A 12,996-nucleotide genomic window follows, 5' to 3' on the forward strand; every position below is an offset into this window, starting at 1 on the left:
GAAAACGTAAACACAGGATCCTGCAGGAAATCTCTGCATGAACGTTCTCTGTCCGGAATATGAACACTGGCATCCTTGAAACACTGACCTTCATCCTTAGGATGTTGATGTGCTGCTGAGTCTGGTCCTGTCGACATGGTGTTTGGTTTCTACACTATAGAGGTCTGAGGAGGACTCGCTGCACCACACAGCACACACTATGTTGTTTAGCTTGTATTTGTGTTCCTTCCCAGCTCCTTAGACTACCATGACCTGGATGACAGAGAACCTACACAGACTGAAGAAATATCTCCGAGTCCTGTTTCTCAGGGTTTGCTGCGATAAATATTCCCGCATATGATGAGAGTGGATCTGGATAAGTAAGCTGACAATGAACCACTGAAAAGGCAGGAGCAGAGGGTAGGACTTCCTAATGGAAAATATTGCAGTGGAGTATTTTAAGTTTGTGTGATTTCCAAAGGTAAACTTTTAAATTTGGTTGCATTGATCTGTTCAAGGACTTCCCAGCATTTTCAGCTGCGTGCATGGAAAGGCTAACGGCAGTGAAAGTAGTGCAAAGACCAACCAGAGAACGCCGCAGACATCACTGACCACAGACATGAGACTCATTTTGAACAGCAATTTTTTTTAAAGGAAATTTTAAAAAGATATGAAATGTATCTTGCAGCGTAATAGCATCGGTGACAGGCATCTACTGTATGAAATTGTGCCAGTAGAGTGTGAGGGTTGATCTAACAGGAATGACAAAACCATCCAACACAGTTATTGTTTATGCAGTTCGACGTGGATGATGCTGCCTACATCTGGCCACAGATACACTTTGCAGTCCATACCTGCAGTCTGCCAATGGCGAACCATACTGAGCCCATTAGCAACAAATGGGCTCCACTGCCTGCGTTGCTCCTCTGAAAATGAAGCGCTTAATTCTATTCACATTTATTTAAAGAAAGGAAAAATATCCCTTTAATAGAAGAAACCTCTGGAAGAACCAGGCTCAGGGAGGGGCGGCCAACTGCTGTGACTGTTTAGGGTGAGAGAGGGAAGACAGGATAAAGACAGAGCCAGAGGTCAATGATAACTAAAGATTAAATACAGAGAGGTGTATAAATGCAGACTTTAAGTTTAGGCACACCATCTGGGGCCTCCCTCTTCTTTCTGCTGAAGGATGGTTGCTGCCTCAGGTCTTCAGCACTCTTAGTGTGTTTTGTTACAGATGCTGCAGTTGGAGACTCGGCTCCATTCCTTCCCCCTTTTCTCTCTGCATTGAATCATATCTGTTATTAACCTCTGTCTCTCTTCCACAGCAGGTCTTTATCCTGTCTTCCTTCTCTCACCCCAACCAATCACAGCAGATGGCCCCGCCCCTCCCTGAGCCTGGTTCTGCTGGAGGTTTCTTCCTGTTAAAAGGGAGTTTTTCCTTCCCACTGTCGCCAAAGTGCTGCTCATAGGGGGTCATATGATCGTTGGGTTTTTCTCTCTGTATGTATTATTGTAGGGTCAACCTTACAATATAAAGCTCCTTGAGGCGACTGTTGCTGTGATTTGCTGTGTAAATAAAATAAAATTGAATTTTGACATTTTATACATGATTCTGAGATTTGGTAATGATTTATCCTGTTGTCAGCCAGCAGGGTGGATCAGTGGCTAACACTGTCACCTCAAATACTTTGTTCTGTATTTCTTTATTAAAATAAACGAGGGCTTTTCTAGGGTAATTTGTATAACAGCAGACAGACACTATAGGCATAACATCTGAGGCAGACACTACAGTACATGCCTCAAATGTTATCAGACACTGAACTACAGAGATAAATCCGCACAAATGTAGAAATGACATACGCCATACAAAATGGTAAATATTTACAAACACTTTTTAATAAATAAGACTTCCTGAATCCATTTCATGGGGGTTTAGTTGGTAGAAATTTCTAATGAAAAAGAACCAGTAAAGACGAGTATGCATTTTCAAATAATGCAGTGTGTGTTCAGGAGGTATCTGGCCTTTTCCACTGCACCGCTGGCCTGGTAAATGAGTGACAGGTTGAAGGCAATCTCCCTCCTCAGATCAACCTGGTCACCTGGGATGCCCTGCAGAAAAAATAAGAAGACAAAGGGAGAGAGAAAGAGGCCAACATCCATCACTGTCCTAAAGGCTACGTTTGCACTGAGCAGCAAGTTGTGTTTTTACCCACCTCCAGTTGTTTTGCTGGTAGTAAAAGCGCCTTTTGGTAGTAATGCATAGCCAAGTGTGTGAGGCCCATTTGGTGCAGCGCTCGGCCTAGGTTGTACATACTCTCTTGACACTCTCCACGAAGCTCTACGTAACGCCACAGGAAGGAGAAACCCTGAGAGCACACGTTGGTTTTAAAAGAACAGACTATAGGACTGAACTGTGCACAGAAATAAACGAACTCTGTACCTGCAGCACCAGCGTGTGCCGTTTAGCCACAAACCTCTGAGATGCCATGTGGAAGAAGGTGAGACCTACAAACAGGCTGTGCAGTGGATTGCTGGGATGAGTCTGGAAGGCCTGAACATACTGACCTGAAAACACATCCAGTGTTTGAAAAATGTACTACTGTGCAAAGTGGACCAAGTGTGAACATAATCCCTAAACCCTTTACACCACGCTCCAAGTTATTATGCAAATTGTGTTTAAGTGTCATAAAGATTAAATAAGCTGTTCTTCGATAAAAACCATGGATGGGAGTGTGTCTCAGGACTCTGTGTTTCACTGAAATCAACCTCGGACCCCTGTGATCGTTAGTTTGCCAGCTGAGCCCAATTAAAGGAAAAACTACTAAAGGAGGATGTTCCACATTATTAAGCAGGCCTCCATTTTCAAGAAACAGAGGAATGAAAAAGGATCTCTGCTGCTGAAAAGTGTGAAATAGTTGAATGCCTTGGACACGTAACGAGATATTTCACAAATATTTCAGCGTGATCACCATCATGTTAAGAGATTTGTGAGTCAGAGCACACATGGGTCCGTGCAGGTAAAGGCACAATGATGAAGGTTTCAGACAAATGCATCAGGTTAAGAGAGCAGCTGCTAAAAGGCCATCACAAAGCAGCAAACACATGTTTGAAGCTGCTGGTGCCTCTGGAGCCCTGCGAACATCAAGCTGTAGGATCCTCCAGAGACCTGCAGCTGTGCATAAACCACCTCCAACCAATGCTCACAAGCAGAAACGCTGCAGTGGGCCCAGAACTACAAGAAGACTCGTTTTCAAACGGTCTTGGTCACTGATGAGTGCAGCGCAGCCCTGGATAGTCCAGATGGATGCAGAGGTGGACGGCCACCGTGTCCCAACAAGGCTGCATCGTCAGCGAGGAGGTGGAGTCATGTTTGAGCTGGAATCACAGGGAGAGAGCTGGTCGGCCCCTTTAGGGTCCCTGAAGGAGTGAAAATGACCTCTGCAGAGGATGTGGAGTTTCTGACTGACCACTTTCTTCCATGGTAGAAAGAGAAGAACTGTGCCTTCTGCAACACAACCATCTTCATGCAACACAATGCACCACCTCATGCTACAAGGAACACCTCTGCATCATTGGCTGCTGTCGGCATAAAGGGAGAGAAACTCATGGTGTGGTCCCCATTCCTCCCTGACTTCAATCCTATTGGGAACCTTTGGAACATCCTCAAGCAAACAAATATGAGGGTGGGAGGCCGTTCACATCCAAACAGCAGCTCCGGGAGGCTATTCTGACATCCTGCAAACACATTCAAGCAGAAACTTTCCAAAAACTTCCAAGAATTGTAGAACTGCTATCAAATAAGGGGTCCTGTGTTAATGTGTAACTTGACCTGTTAAGATGTTTCTGATTTCAGTGAAATTGATCCACTAATGCTGCAAATTCAACAAATCACCATTTTCAATTCTCTACAACCTGTAAAATCTTTTGAAACTGTGTGTGCGTAATAATTTGGAAGCGTGCGTTTCAAGTTTTGTATTTTTGAAAAACTGTTTTCATCGGGAGTTTAGTTCAGTAACATTTGAATTATACTCTAATGGCTGACGACTCGAAAATTATGCCGACTGTCATTTAAATCGACTATGTAGGAAAAACAGAAAAATATCTTGTGAGATTTAACGGAGACAAAACTGCTAGACTGTTAATTATTTATTTAAATGTTGGGATCAAATCTCTTTGGCACTCAAAGCACCTTTTTAGTGTTTTATATCATTTTAAGCAATGTTACTTTACCAATATGTGTCCAGTTGCTTGGATATTGTTATAAAACACATTTTAATTCACATAATTCTCTTTCAATGCAAAGCAGTGTTGGAGGTATGTGATCATCGACATCTGCAATCAAGAACAAGCTAATAAGCAAAACTTGATGACATTAGTTTGAGAGGTGTGGCGTAAGCAAAGGAAGGGCTCCTTTAAAATGCTGGTGCACATCAGTGGCAGATCACATGTTCCTCTTAAAATGACAACAACATGACGCGGTCCCTGATTATAGCGCTGATGCTGTGATGGTCGTCACACTCCAAAGTGGTCTAAAATCAATCATGTAAGATATGCTGAAGTACGGTAGTGATGTTAAATGTTTTTATCATCTCTAGTTAGTCGATTCGTGTGCGAGTACCAAGAGCATGTTTGAAGCTCCCTGACACCATGGCGTTATGTCCGCAGAGAACACAGAGGGCGTGATTGTCAGGATGTTTAAACAGCATGCGCAGACAGAAGCGATGGTGGCGCTGGTGCTGCGACGTTATTGTCAGCTGCAGAGAGTTAAAACAAACAAAAATAAACAAACATTTGTTTACAAAATCTTTCCACCAAATTCAGGAAATCTATGCTTTTGATTCATTTGAATATTTAGTATTAGCAGTAAATCTTCATACAGACTATGACAATGCATCAGAGGCTCTCTGGTTAATAAATAAATCAACTGTGCAAGGACGGTAAAAATGAAAGAGTCAAAATTCAAGATAAGTGGTCGTTTCAGAAGAAAGCAGGCACATTTCATGAGGACAAACTTTCCTGCTTCTCATTAAGAAGTGTAGTGACGCATTTCCTGAATACAAACAAATACTTTTAAATATATTTAAAAGTTTGTCCTCACAAATGTGCCGCTTTAATTCCTAGAAAGAAAAGAGTTTAGTAAAATAGTTGGGCCAGTTTCTCCTTTAGTGATCTTCTATTCTGCTGACACACAAGCAGACCTGGTTAAAAATATTCCAAAGCTGAGGCAGAGCCACATTTTCCAACAGCATCAGTCTGTTGAGAGGAAAAACAGAGAAATGTTATATTTATTATAATTGCGGCATGCTCTTTATGCCAGGCCACGCCCATATTAACTACCTGATGTAGTTGTAGGCCTTGTAATAGTTGTGGTCCAGGATTGTGGCAGACAGGCCAATGAACTCCAGTTCTTTCCTCCTGGGCTTGTTGTCATAGAACGAGTAGAACTCCATGGCCGAATCCACAAGCATCTCCGCCTCCTGGAAGCGCTGCACCTCACACAGCGTCAGCACACAGCTCAGCAGCAGCTGCCACCAGTCCTCTTTGGACAGGACGTTGGTTTTACCTGATGACAGTGACAAAGTGAAATCCAGTGACCAGACCAACTACGGGCTCTACCTTGTAGCCAAGTACGATGCAGACAAAGATAACATACCAGTGTTGTCCAGATAGGCCGTTTCATGGTCAGCAATCTCTGGTAGCATGTCTTCGACCTTCACGAGCCTCAGGTGATTCTCACCTGACACGTTTACAGAGCTCACACACACCTTAGCTCGCTGCATGGCCACCTATAAACATGCATGCGTTATGCACCTTTGAATGACTCCCAGGACGCAATGAAATGTGCGCAACAAAAACAAAAAATGGAGCATTTATTTGTTCAGATTCACCTTCTCTCACAGTAACCTCATTGTTGAGGAGAACTCTCAGTAAACAAACTACAGTAAAAAGCCCGTCTTATCAACTTTGAGGCGTTTGTCCTTTTTCCCTGTCGGGTACAAAATAACTTGAATGATAAAAATGTTTGTTAAGAATTGAACCAACAGTCAAAAACCAAACAATTACATATCAAGAACAACAAACTGAACTTACACTAAAGTTGTGTTTACACCATTAGCCATTTGTACTTGTGTCAATATCACTGACAGACTGAGAGCAGTCACAGTTCTCCTGGTAAGTGCATTAATATTGTTGGTATAGTATATATTTACTTATTGATACCATACCATACCAACTTTATTTCTAAAGCACTTTAACATAAAACCAGAGTTTCACAAAGTGCTGTACATGTTAATAGCATACGTAAAGAAAATTAAAATGAGATACAATAAAATAAATAGATACAATAAATTGAAACATGTTAAAACAAATTGAGTCAACCCCTCTAATCAATGCCAAAGGCTTCAGCGAATAAATATGTTTTAAGAAGACTTTTAAATTCAGAGAGAGAAGAGGCCTGCCTAACATGCAAGGGCAGATCATTCCACAACTTTGGAGCAGCTACAGCAAAAGCACGATCACCTTTAAGTTTATACTTAGTTGATCCTATCCCAGCTGTCACAGGGCGAGAGGCGGGGCACATCCTGGACAGGTCGCCAGTCTGTCGCAGGGCTCAGAGACAATCGTTCGCACTCACATTCACACCTGTGGGCAATTTAGAATAATCAATGAACCTGTCCCCACAAACTGCATGTGTTTGGACTGAACCCACAAATGGTGGAATGAACTCAGGCCCTTCTTGCTGTGCAGCAGCAGTGCTAACCACCGTGCCGCCCTGTTTACTGAATTATGAAATATTAATGCAATAACCCAGCTGCTAATGCGAACTAGTTAACATCATTTACGTGTCAGGCAGATTAGCTCTGATCCAGCCGAAGCAGCCGAACGTTCCTCCCAAATTCAAAGCATCCAAGTAGTTCTGCATTTTTTCAAAACGTCTAAGATCATTCCCTCTTTGATTTCACTGACACTTGGCTAGACTGCAGAGCTGAGGTCAAACGTAGTGTATTCTATATGTGGAACAGTTGTACCAACTCCTTTGACTCTATCAGAGAGGAAAAAGCACTCTTTATAGCCGCAGTATGAATAAAAACAGAATATTTGTGGTGGCCATCTCTCAGACTCCTATTCCATCAATCTGAAACTCCAATGTAGCTTCGTTTTAGAGTTCTCACATTCACAAACTTATTCATGCTGCCCGTCCAGCAGGGTGACGACGACCCCCCATCATGAGCGGCTGACGGATAAAAAGCAACCGTAAAGTGTGTTACCTTGAGGAGCATCGAGATCATAGTGATCACAGTGTCCAGGTAGTCCTGCATTTTCCCCTGTGTCTTCAGGAGCGTAGAGCGATGGAGCAAAAGCTTTAACTCCTACAAACACAGAGATATACAAAACCAGTTACCAAACACAGAGCACTGACCAAACAGCATAGCATCCCCAAATGCTGCAGGTGATGGTTTTCCTTTTTCCAGCTGGTAACCAGACTACGTGTTCTTGACTCTAATCTCAGCTCAGGTCTGGAAAGCACAGAAATCTTGTGTTTAACCAGAATCCAAGTAAACTATGAAAGCAGGTAAACTGCTGTGGGTCAAACACGCATGATTACACTGTAAGCTCTGAGGAGTCGTGCATTAAACAATGAAGCAATGAGGGGGATGTGGGCAGGAAGTCGTTTGCTCACTCTGCATCATATTACCACTAACAGTTGGAAACTAACTACCAGACTCGCCGGGCTCCAAATCCAACTCACTATTGTGCTCTCCACACCTAATCACTTCAATGGCTCACGTCTAAGCTGAGAGAAGCCAAAAGTGGCACCCACCCACTTCACATCACTACACTATCTCACCCATTGTTGCTTGAAGTTCCCAAATACATTCACTTTCCGTGGTCTCTGGTCACTGGGTTGCTGATTACAGCTTCAGTGGGGATGCCCCTTTATAAGGTGTGACTGTCAGTGCCTCCTGACAGGACAGAGGTTTGCACTCCTTTTCCCCCTTTGGTGTTACCAGAAAATGTCCATGAAAAAGACCTCTAAGAACCCTCCATGACATTTCAGGAACATTGTAAATGTAAGATAATGCAACCTAACGTGATAATGCAAAAAGCAAAAACAAAGATCCCCTGCCTTTTGTGCGGCTGAAGAATCGTGTGCTAGTATGTTGCTATCATACATGGACTCCAGCGCCTTAAGGGCACAATCCATGCGGCCCAACTGTTGCTGCAGTGTGGCAAGGGAGAGCCGGGCCTCTAGGTGCTGCGGAGCCATCTCCACCACCTTGGTGTAGCTTTCTGCTGCTGCCTCCATGTGGCCCAAAGCCTTCAGACACTCTGCAGATGACAAAGGAAAGTGACAAAGACACATAACAGTGGTTTTCTTTTTCCAAGTCAGACCTGAAGTGAGACCTCGTTTAAGGTCTTGGCTTCTCTGTTGTTACAGAGTTTCACACATGAAGAATATTCGGGATGGAAGGTGAAATGTCTTTTTAGTCTAAGTTTGCAGACGCACCTCTTCCTTTAACATCATTCCCTTTTTGCTGGACCTACCTGCATGCCGCAACCAAACAACAGCCAGGTTGTACTTTTCAGATACGACGAGGGCAGTCAGCAGAGGCAGAGCAGACATGTACTTGCCCTCTTCCAGATACGCTTCACCGACATCCAGGTACAAGTCGCCGATCTCTTCTGGACTCTGCTCCATCAGTGTTGAAACCAAGCCCTAAAAGCAAGAAGATTCTAAAATGAAATGATCTTTTAATAAAGACTTCATTAATAATCTGAGCTCTGTATGTTTTTGAGTCCTGTTTTACCTCGGTGGGTGCGTAGACATGTAGGTGTATGAAGCACACAATTAACTTGGTCCTCAGGTCCACTGGGACGCTGTCTGGTACCTGTACATCCACAATTTCACCTGGAAACAGCACACAACGACCAATCAGTAAAAAGAGTTCCCCAAAGACTCAGGCAATGATTCTTTCACGTCATTGGAGGATGTTTGGCCCACTCTACTTAGAGGGTTTTGAGACTGAATATCCTATTTGAAGCCATGCCAACGTGTCTCAGCAGGATTGCTGCCAAAGGTAGCATCCAGCCTTATGTTAAAATGATAGATGGTGCTAAACAGAGTTTATCTATTTGTGTTAACAGTAAATCACCTTTATTCTTAATCAAAGATAAAATGAAAGCATACGTTTGTTTAATATGTGGAATGAAAAGTTTGAGCAAAGAAATGTTTTAATGTCTGGATTTTCTGTGCGTGGACATGAAATACTGAGGAAAGACAGAAAATGTGATTCCACCCCTCATTAAATAATTCTGAATATAAGAAATGTTATCGAGTATGTTGCAAGTGTTAAACACACAATCACGAGTTACAGGTGATTTTGCTGATATAAAGCGATCGCTGCATGCATCTGTTGAAGTGTCTTTTGAGATCACTGAGTGCTCAAGTGTGGAAAACATTTTGAAAAACAACAACATCTAAACACATCCTGTTTATGCAAACGTAGTCACAGAGGCACCACTAAAGAAGCCACAACGAACGCTCACTTTGTGTCCTCATCTTTCTGCACTTCCTATGTGACGTCATGAAGGCTATGAGAGTTCTTCATATGATGAAGAACAGCCACGATGAGTTTGAATCCTCTTGTAAGGATGTAAATGTGTAGCGCCTCATGTCGTTGCAACTTACCGCTCTCCTCTGCTGCAGCTTGTTCTTCCTTCTGTAACTGTGTCCCGTCTGCAGGTTGCTTCTCCTGGTCTTCGGTGCTCTCCTCTTTAATCTTCTCTTCTTGTGTTGGTGGAATAACATCTGAAGTGGATTCACTTCTGACCAAAACGATGCCTACAAACTGCACCAAGACCTAGGAGAGCAAACACGTGGAATGTTTATCCATTTAAACATTTGTTCTCAGTCTAAACGGCAATAAAGGTTTTTCCACAGAGACCCACCTGCAGGGCCTTGTTGTACTGCCGGTTGGTGATATAAAGCTCAGCGGCCATGTTGATAAAGTCATCACTGACCAGGTCGGGGTGTCGTGCCAAAGCTTCCTCAATCACACTCAGAGCTGAGGGCAGGTCACTGCTTTCATAGTAACTCCTAAACACGACCCACACAAGCAAATACCGATAACTGAACTGTCAAGGTGATAATCCAAGATCAGATGGTTTGAGGTGACGGTATTTTAGGGGGGAAAACGAGAACATAGTTTATGTGTATATAAAAACACATACCATAGCATGTCAGTGTGTGTCCCTTACTTGGCCATGTCTTTGGAGAGCTGTATGAAGTGCTCTCCATCCTCCAGCGGCAGAAGTGACAGGATCCTGCGGTAGCCGTCCATGCACTGTTTGTGCTCTCCCAGGCGCATCTGCAGGCTGCAGCGCTCCCACAGATAGCGCACATTGGTAGGATCGTACTTGATAGCTGTGGAAATGGAGCAAGGCTTGAACCTAGAGAAGTATATAAATGATAACCAGGGTTTCCCTGGTCCCTGTTTGTTTTGCAGTGGTGGCTCATATTCCACAATTCAACGGTATGAGAAGCACCAACGATAGAAGGCGCAGCAGCAGTCATTTTTAAACCGCAGATTTGTCAGGACTTGACTGTTTTCTGTTGTACAAAGTTCACAGACACGTTTCAGCTCGTCTCTGGATAGATTCGACAGCTCAAGTGGTACGCAGGACTCATCCAGAGGAACACGTGTCCCATATTTAAGACCCCACACAATCCCTGACACCTTCTGACTTTGCTCTTACATCAGAAAATCCATTGTTCTTGTGCTGTTTGATCAGAAACTGTAGAGACAAACACACTTGATGTGCGTTACTTTTATTAGTTCATTTCTCAGCCCCTCGGGTGATTTGTTACTTTGCATGGCTCTTCCAACTGCAGCCTTAAGCCAGTTTATCCCACTAAGTAAATCCAGTCTGAGAGTTTTAAATATGCTGCCCAATCACCCCAACTACAGACTAAGGAAATTACAGGGCTTATTACTGCAGCATAAATATAGCTATAGGACCATGGGATTGAAGTACTGGCCCTGCAGTAATGAACATCCACTTTAACACAACAGGTAGGGACTGTGTTGTTCAACAGGCCCACCAACAGACAATAAACAGATGTGAAGTTCCAGTGGGAAGTGATGCGTGCCGGTCCGTGTCAGACTGACCTTTGCTGTAGCAGATGATGGCTTGCTGGATGTTGTCCTGCTCCAGAGACATTTCAGCCAGTCTGATCCACTCCTCGCAGTCCGAGGGGTTGAGGTGGGCGGCGATCAGGCCAAACTGCAGCGCTTTGCTCATGTCCTCTTCATCCTCATAGATCATAGCCAACGTGGAGAAAGGCTCATATGCCAGAGGAGCTGAGGGACAAAGGGAGAAGAGATTTTGTTTTTAACTTTTCATAGTGTTTGAACACTAACTGGCACACAGACAAACCAAAGTTAGTGTCGACACAAACAGCGAGTGAATATATGCCTGTAAGGTCACGCAAACCCACTTCGTACCCTGTCTTATGATCTCCATACACATCAGGATGGCGTCCTCTTTCTCTCCTCTTGCATAGCGAATGTTGGCTTCTCCCATCAAGCCTCTCAGAGCCCGGGGCAGCTTGCTGCCATGACGACGCCCCTGTTCACATAGTTATATATTAACTAAGAACTGCAAAAACTCACCTAGGCATGACCGTTCGCCCGTCTCACCTTCATCATCTTCTTGTTTTCTCGATTCAGCTCCATCTCCAGTGCAAACACATCTCCTACAGTCACATCTTCTGCCATTTCTTTAGCTTCACTCTTCTTTCCCTGTTGTCTCCCCACTTGTCTTGGCCTCTTCCCCATCTCCTCTGCCTGCAACTCTTCTTTGTCTGCAATGTAATCCTTATCATGTGCATCATCAACATAGCTCAGGCTGTCCTGCTCTTCCTCCTCCTCCTCCTCCTCTGAAGACTGTGGTTCAGCAGTTTCTCCCAGCATGGAGGCAAAGGCCAGCTGGACTCCTGGGCTAACTCCATCCTCTGAGAAGACAGGAAAGCTGGCTTGAGTAACATTACCATACTTTGCATGCAATCCAGGATGGGAATCAAAGTAAGCTGACCCAGTTTTTATAAGCAGTCTCTGACCAAAACAATAGCTTTATGAGCAACACTCAGTACTTTGTGGACCCTTAAGAACAGTAGTTATTATCTGTCATTTTTATTGATGTTGATATCAAATAAAAGGCAGTTTCAGACATTTTAACTTGTCAAAGTAGGAAAATCACAAGAGTTCCATTAAGAGAAATTCTGACCTGTTCAAGAAGCATGATAAAGGCTAAATAGTCCAGAACTGAAATCTATTAGTTTTTCCATTAGAGGAAAGATGATGGCAGGTTGGAATTTACATTTGGTGAATATGTTCATCCAGTTTTGTTGTTCCAGTTATTTTTAAAACTTTGTTATATTCCTAAAACCATGACAATTACAACACACTCGCTCATGGGATTCAGTGTCGCTATCTATTGAAAGAAGGGTCCATTATTTACATTTCCAGAGCCACTGACAGAGAGAGATTACCGATCTTCGTTGAGATGAGTCCGGACGTCGACGGGAGCTCAGCGTCTTCCACATCTTCAGCTACCTGCCCTGACTGAGAGGTCAGAATGAAGGAAGTATATAATTTTATGTCACACAAGTGGAGCACAAGTCCAAGTGATGCTGAGGAGTGATACTGCCTCAGCTAGACAGCTAACAGTTACCGAACTAACAACATAACTTACCTTGGCTTTCCGCTCGTCTCTCCTTCTGTCGAACTCTTCAAAAGTTATTCTACCCTCGAGGTAATCTATGAGCTCATTACTGAATCCAGACATGTTTCCCGCCACTTCAAACAAGCTGTCACATCAGTTTACGGACACATAAATCATGTGTACGACGCTGTACATCCGATACGTGACGTCCGCTAGCACTCTAAACTCAGACTGTAGCAAAAGTCAACATTAACTAACGTGAAACGGCAACCACGTGATCCTTCAAAAACT

General features: G+C 43.5%; 1 protein-coding gene across 2 annotated transcripts; it reads right to left on the reverse strand.

Annotated features, from left to right (window-relative positions):
- Positions 1-1,853: 1,853 nt before the first annotated feature.
- On the reverse strand, positions 1,854-12,996 carry gtf3c3 (general transcription factor IIIC, polypeptide 3). Of its 2 annotated transcripts, none has more exons than XR_013095573.1 (19): positions 12,736-12,996; positions 12,533-12,605; positions 11,682-11,995; positions 11,487-11,610; positions 11,151-11,342; positions 10,240-10,405; positions 9,931-10,078; positions 9,671-9,842; positions 8,790-8,890; positions 8,527-8,698; positions 8,108-8,310; positions 7,248-7,349; positions 5,633-5,765; positions 5,317-5,542; positions 5,178-5,232; positions 4,598-4,733; positions 2,420-2,544; positions 2,193-2,317; positions 1,854-2,088 (listed from the first exon to the last, which is right to left on the reverse strand). XR_013095573.1 is itself a non-coding variant. In XM_014407685.3 (19 exons), exons 1-19 carry the CDS (start codon positions 12,826-12,828, stop codon positions 1,966-1,968), a joined length of 2,811 nt encoding a protein of 936 aa, XP_014263171.2. In that variant the 5' UTR covers positions 12,829-12,995; the 3' UTR covers positions 1,854-1,965. The 2 variants fall into 2 exon arrangements, 1 of the variants encoding a protein (XP_014263171.2); XM_014407685.3 differs by having other exon boundaries at positions 2,193-2,345; positions 12,736-12,995.

Source organism: Maylandia zebra, linkage group LG23 (assembly GCF_041146795.1).
Source record: "Maylandia zebra isolate NMK-2024a linkage group LG23, Mzebra_GT3a, whole genome shotgun sequence".
In the NCBI taxonomy this organism is placed as follows: domain Eukaryota; kingdom Metazoa; phylum Chordata; class Actinopteri; order Cichliformes; family Cichlidae; genus Maylandia; species Maylandia zebra.

Bases quoted from the DNA above. Each gene is read 5' to 3' on its own strand.
- gtf3c3 (XM_014407685.3), bottom strand. From the start codon at position 12,828: ATGTCTGGATTCAGTAATGAGCTCATAGATTACCTCGAGGGTAGAATA. The intron at 12,606-12,735 runs GTAAGTTATGTT...CTGACCTCTCAG, and splicing joins GAGACGAGCGGAAAGCCAAG to TCAGGGCAGGTAGCTGAAGA. The intron at 2,089-2,192 runs GTGGGTAAAAAC...TTTTTTCTGCAG, and splicing joins TACCAGCAAAACAACTGGAG to GGCATCCCAGGTGACCAGGT.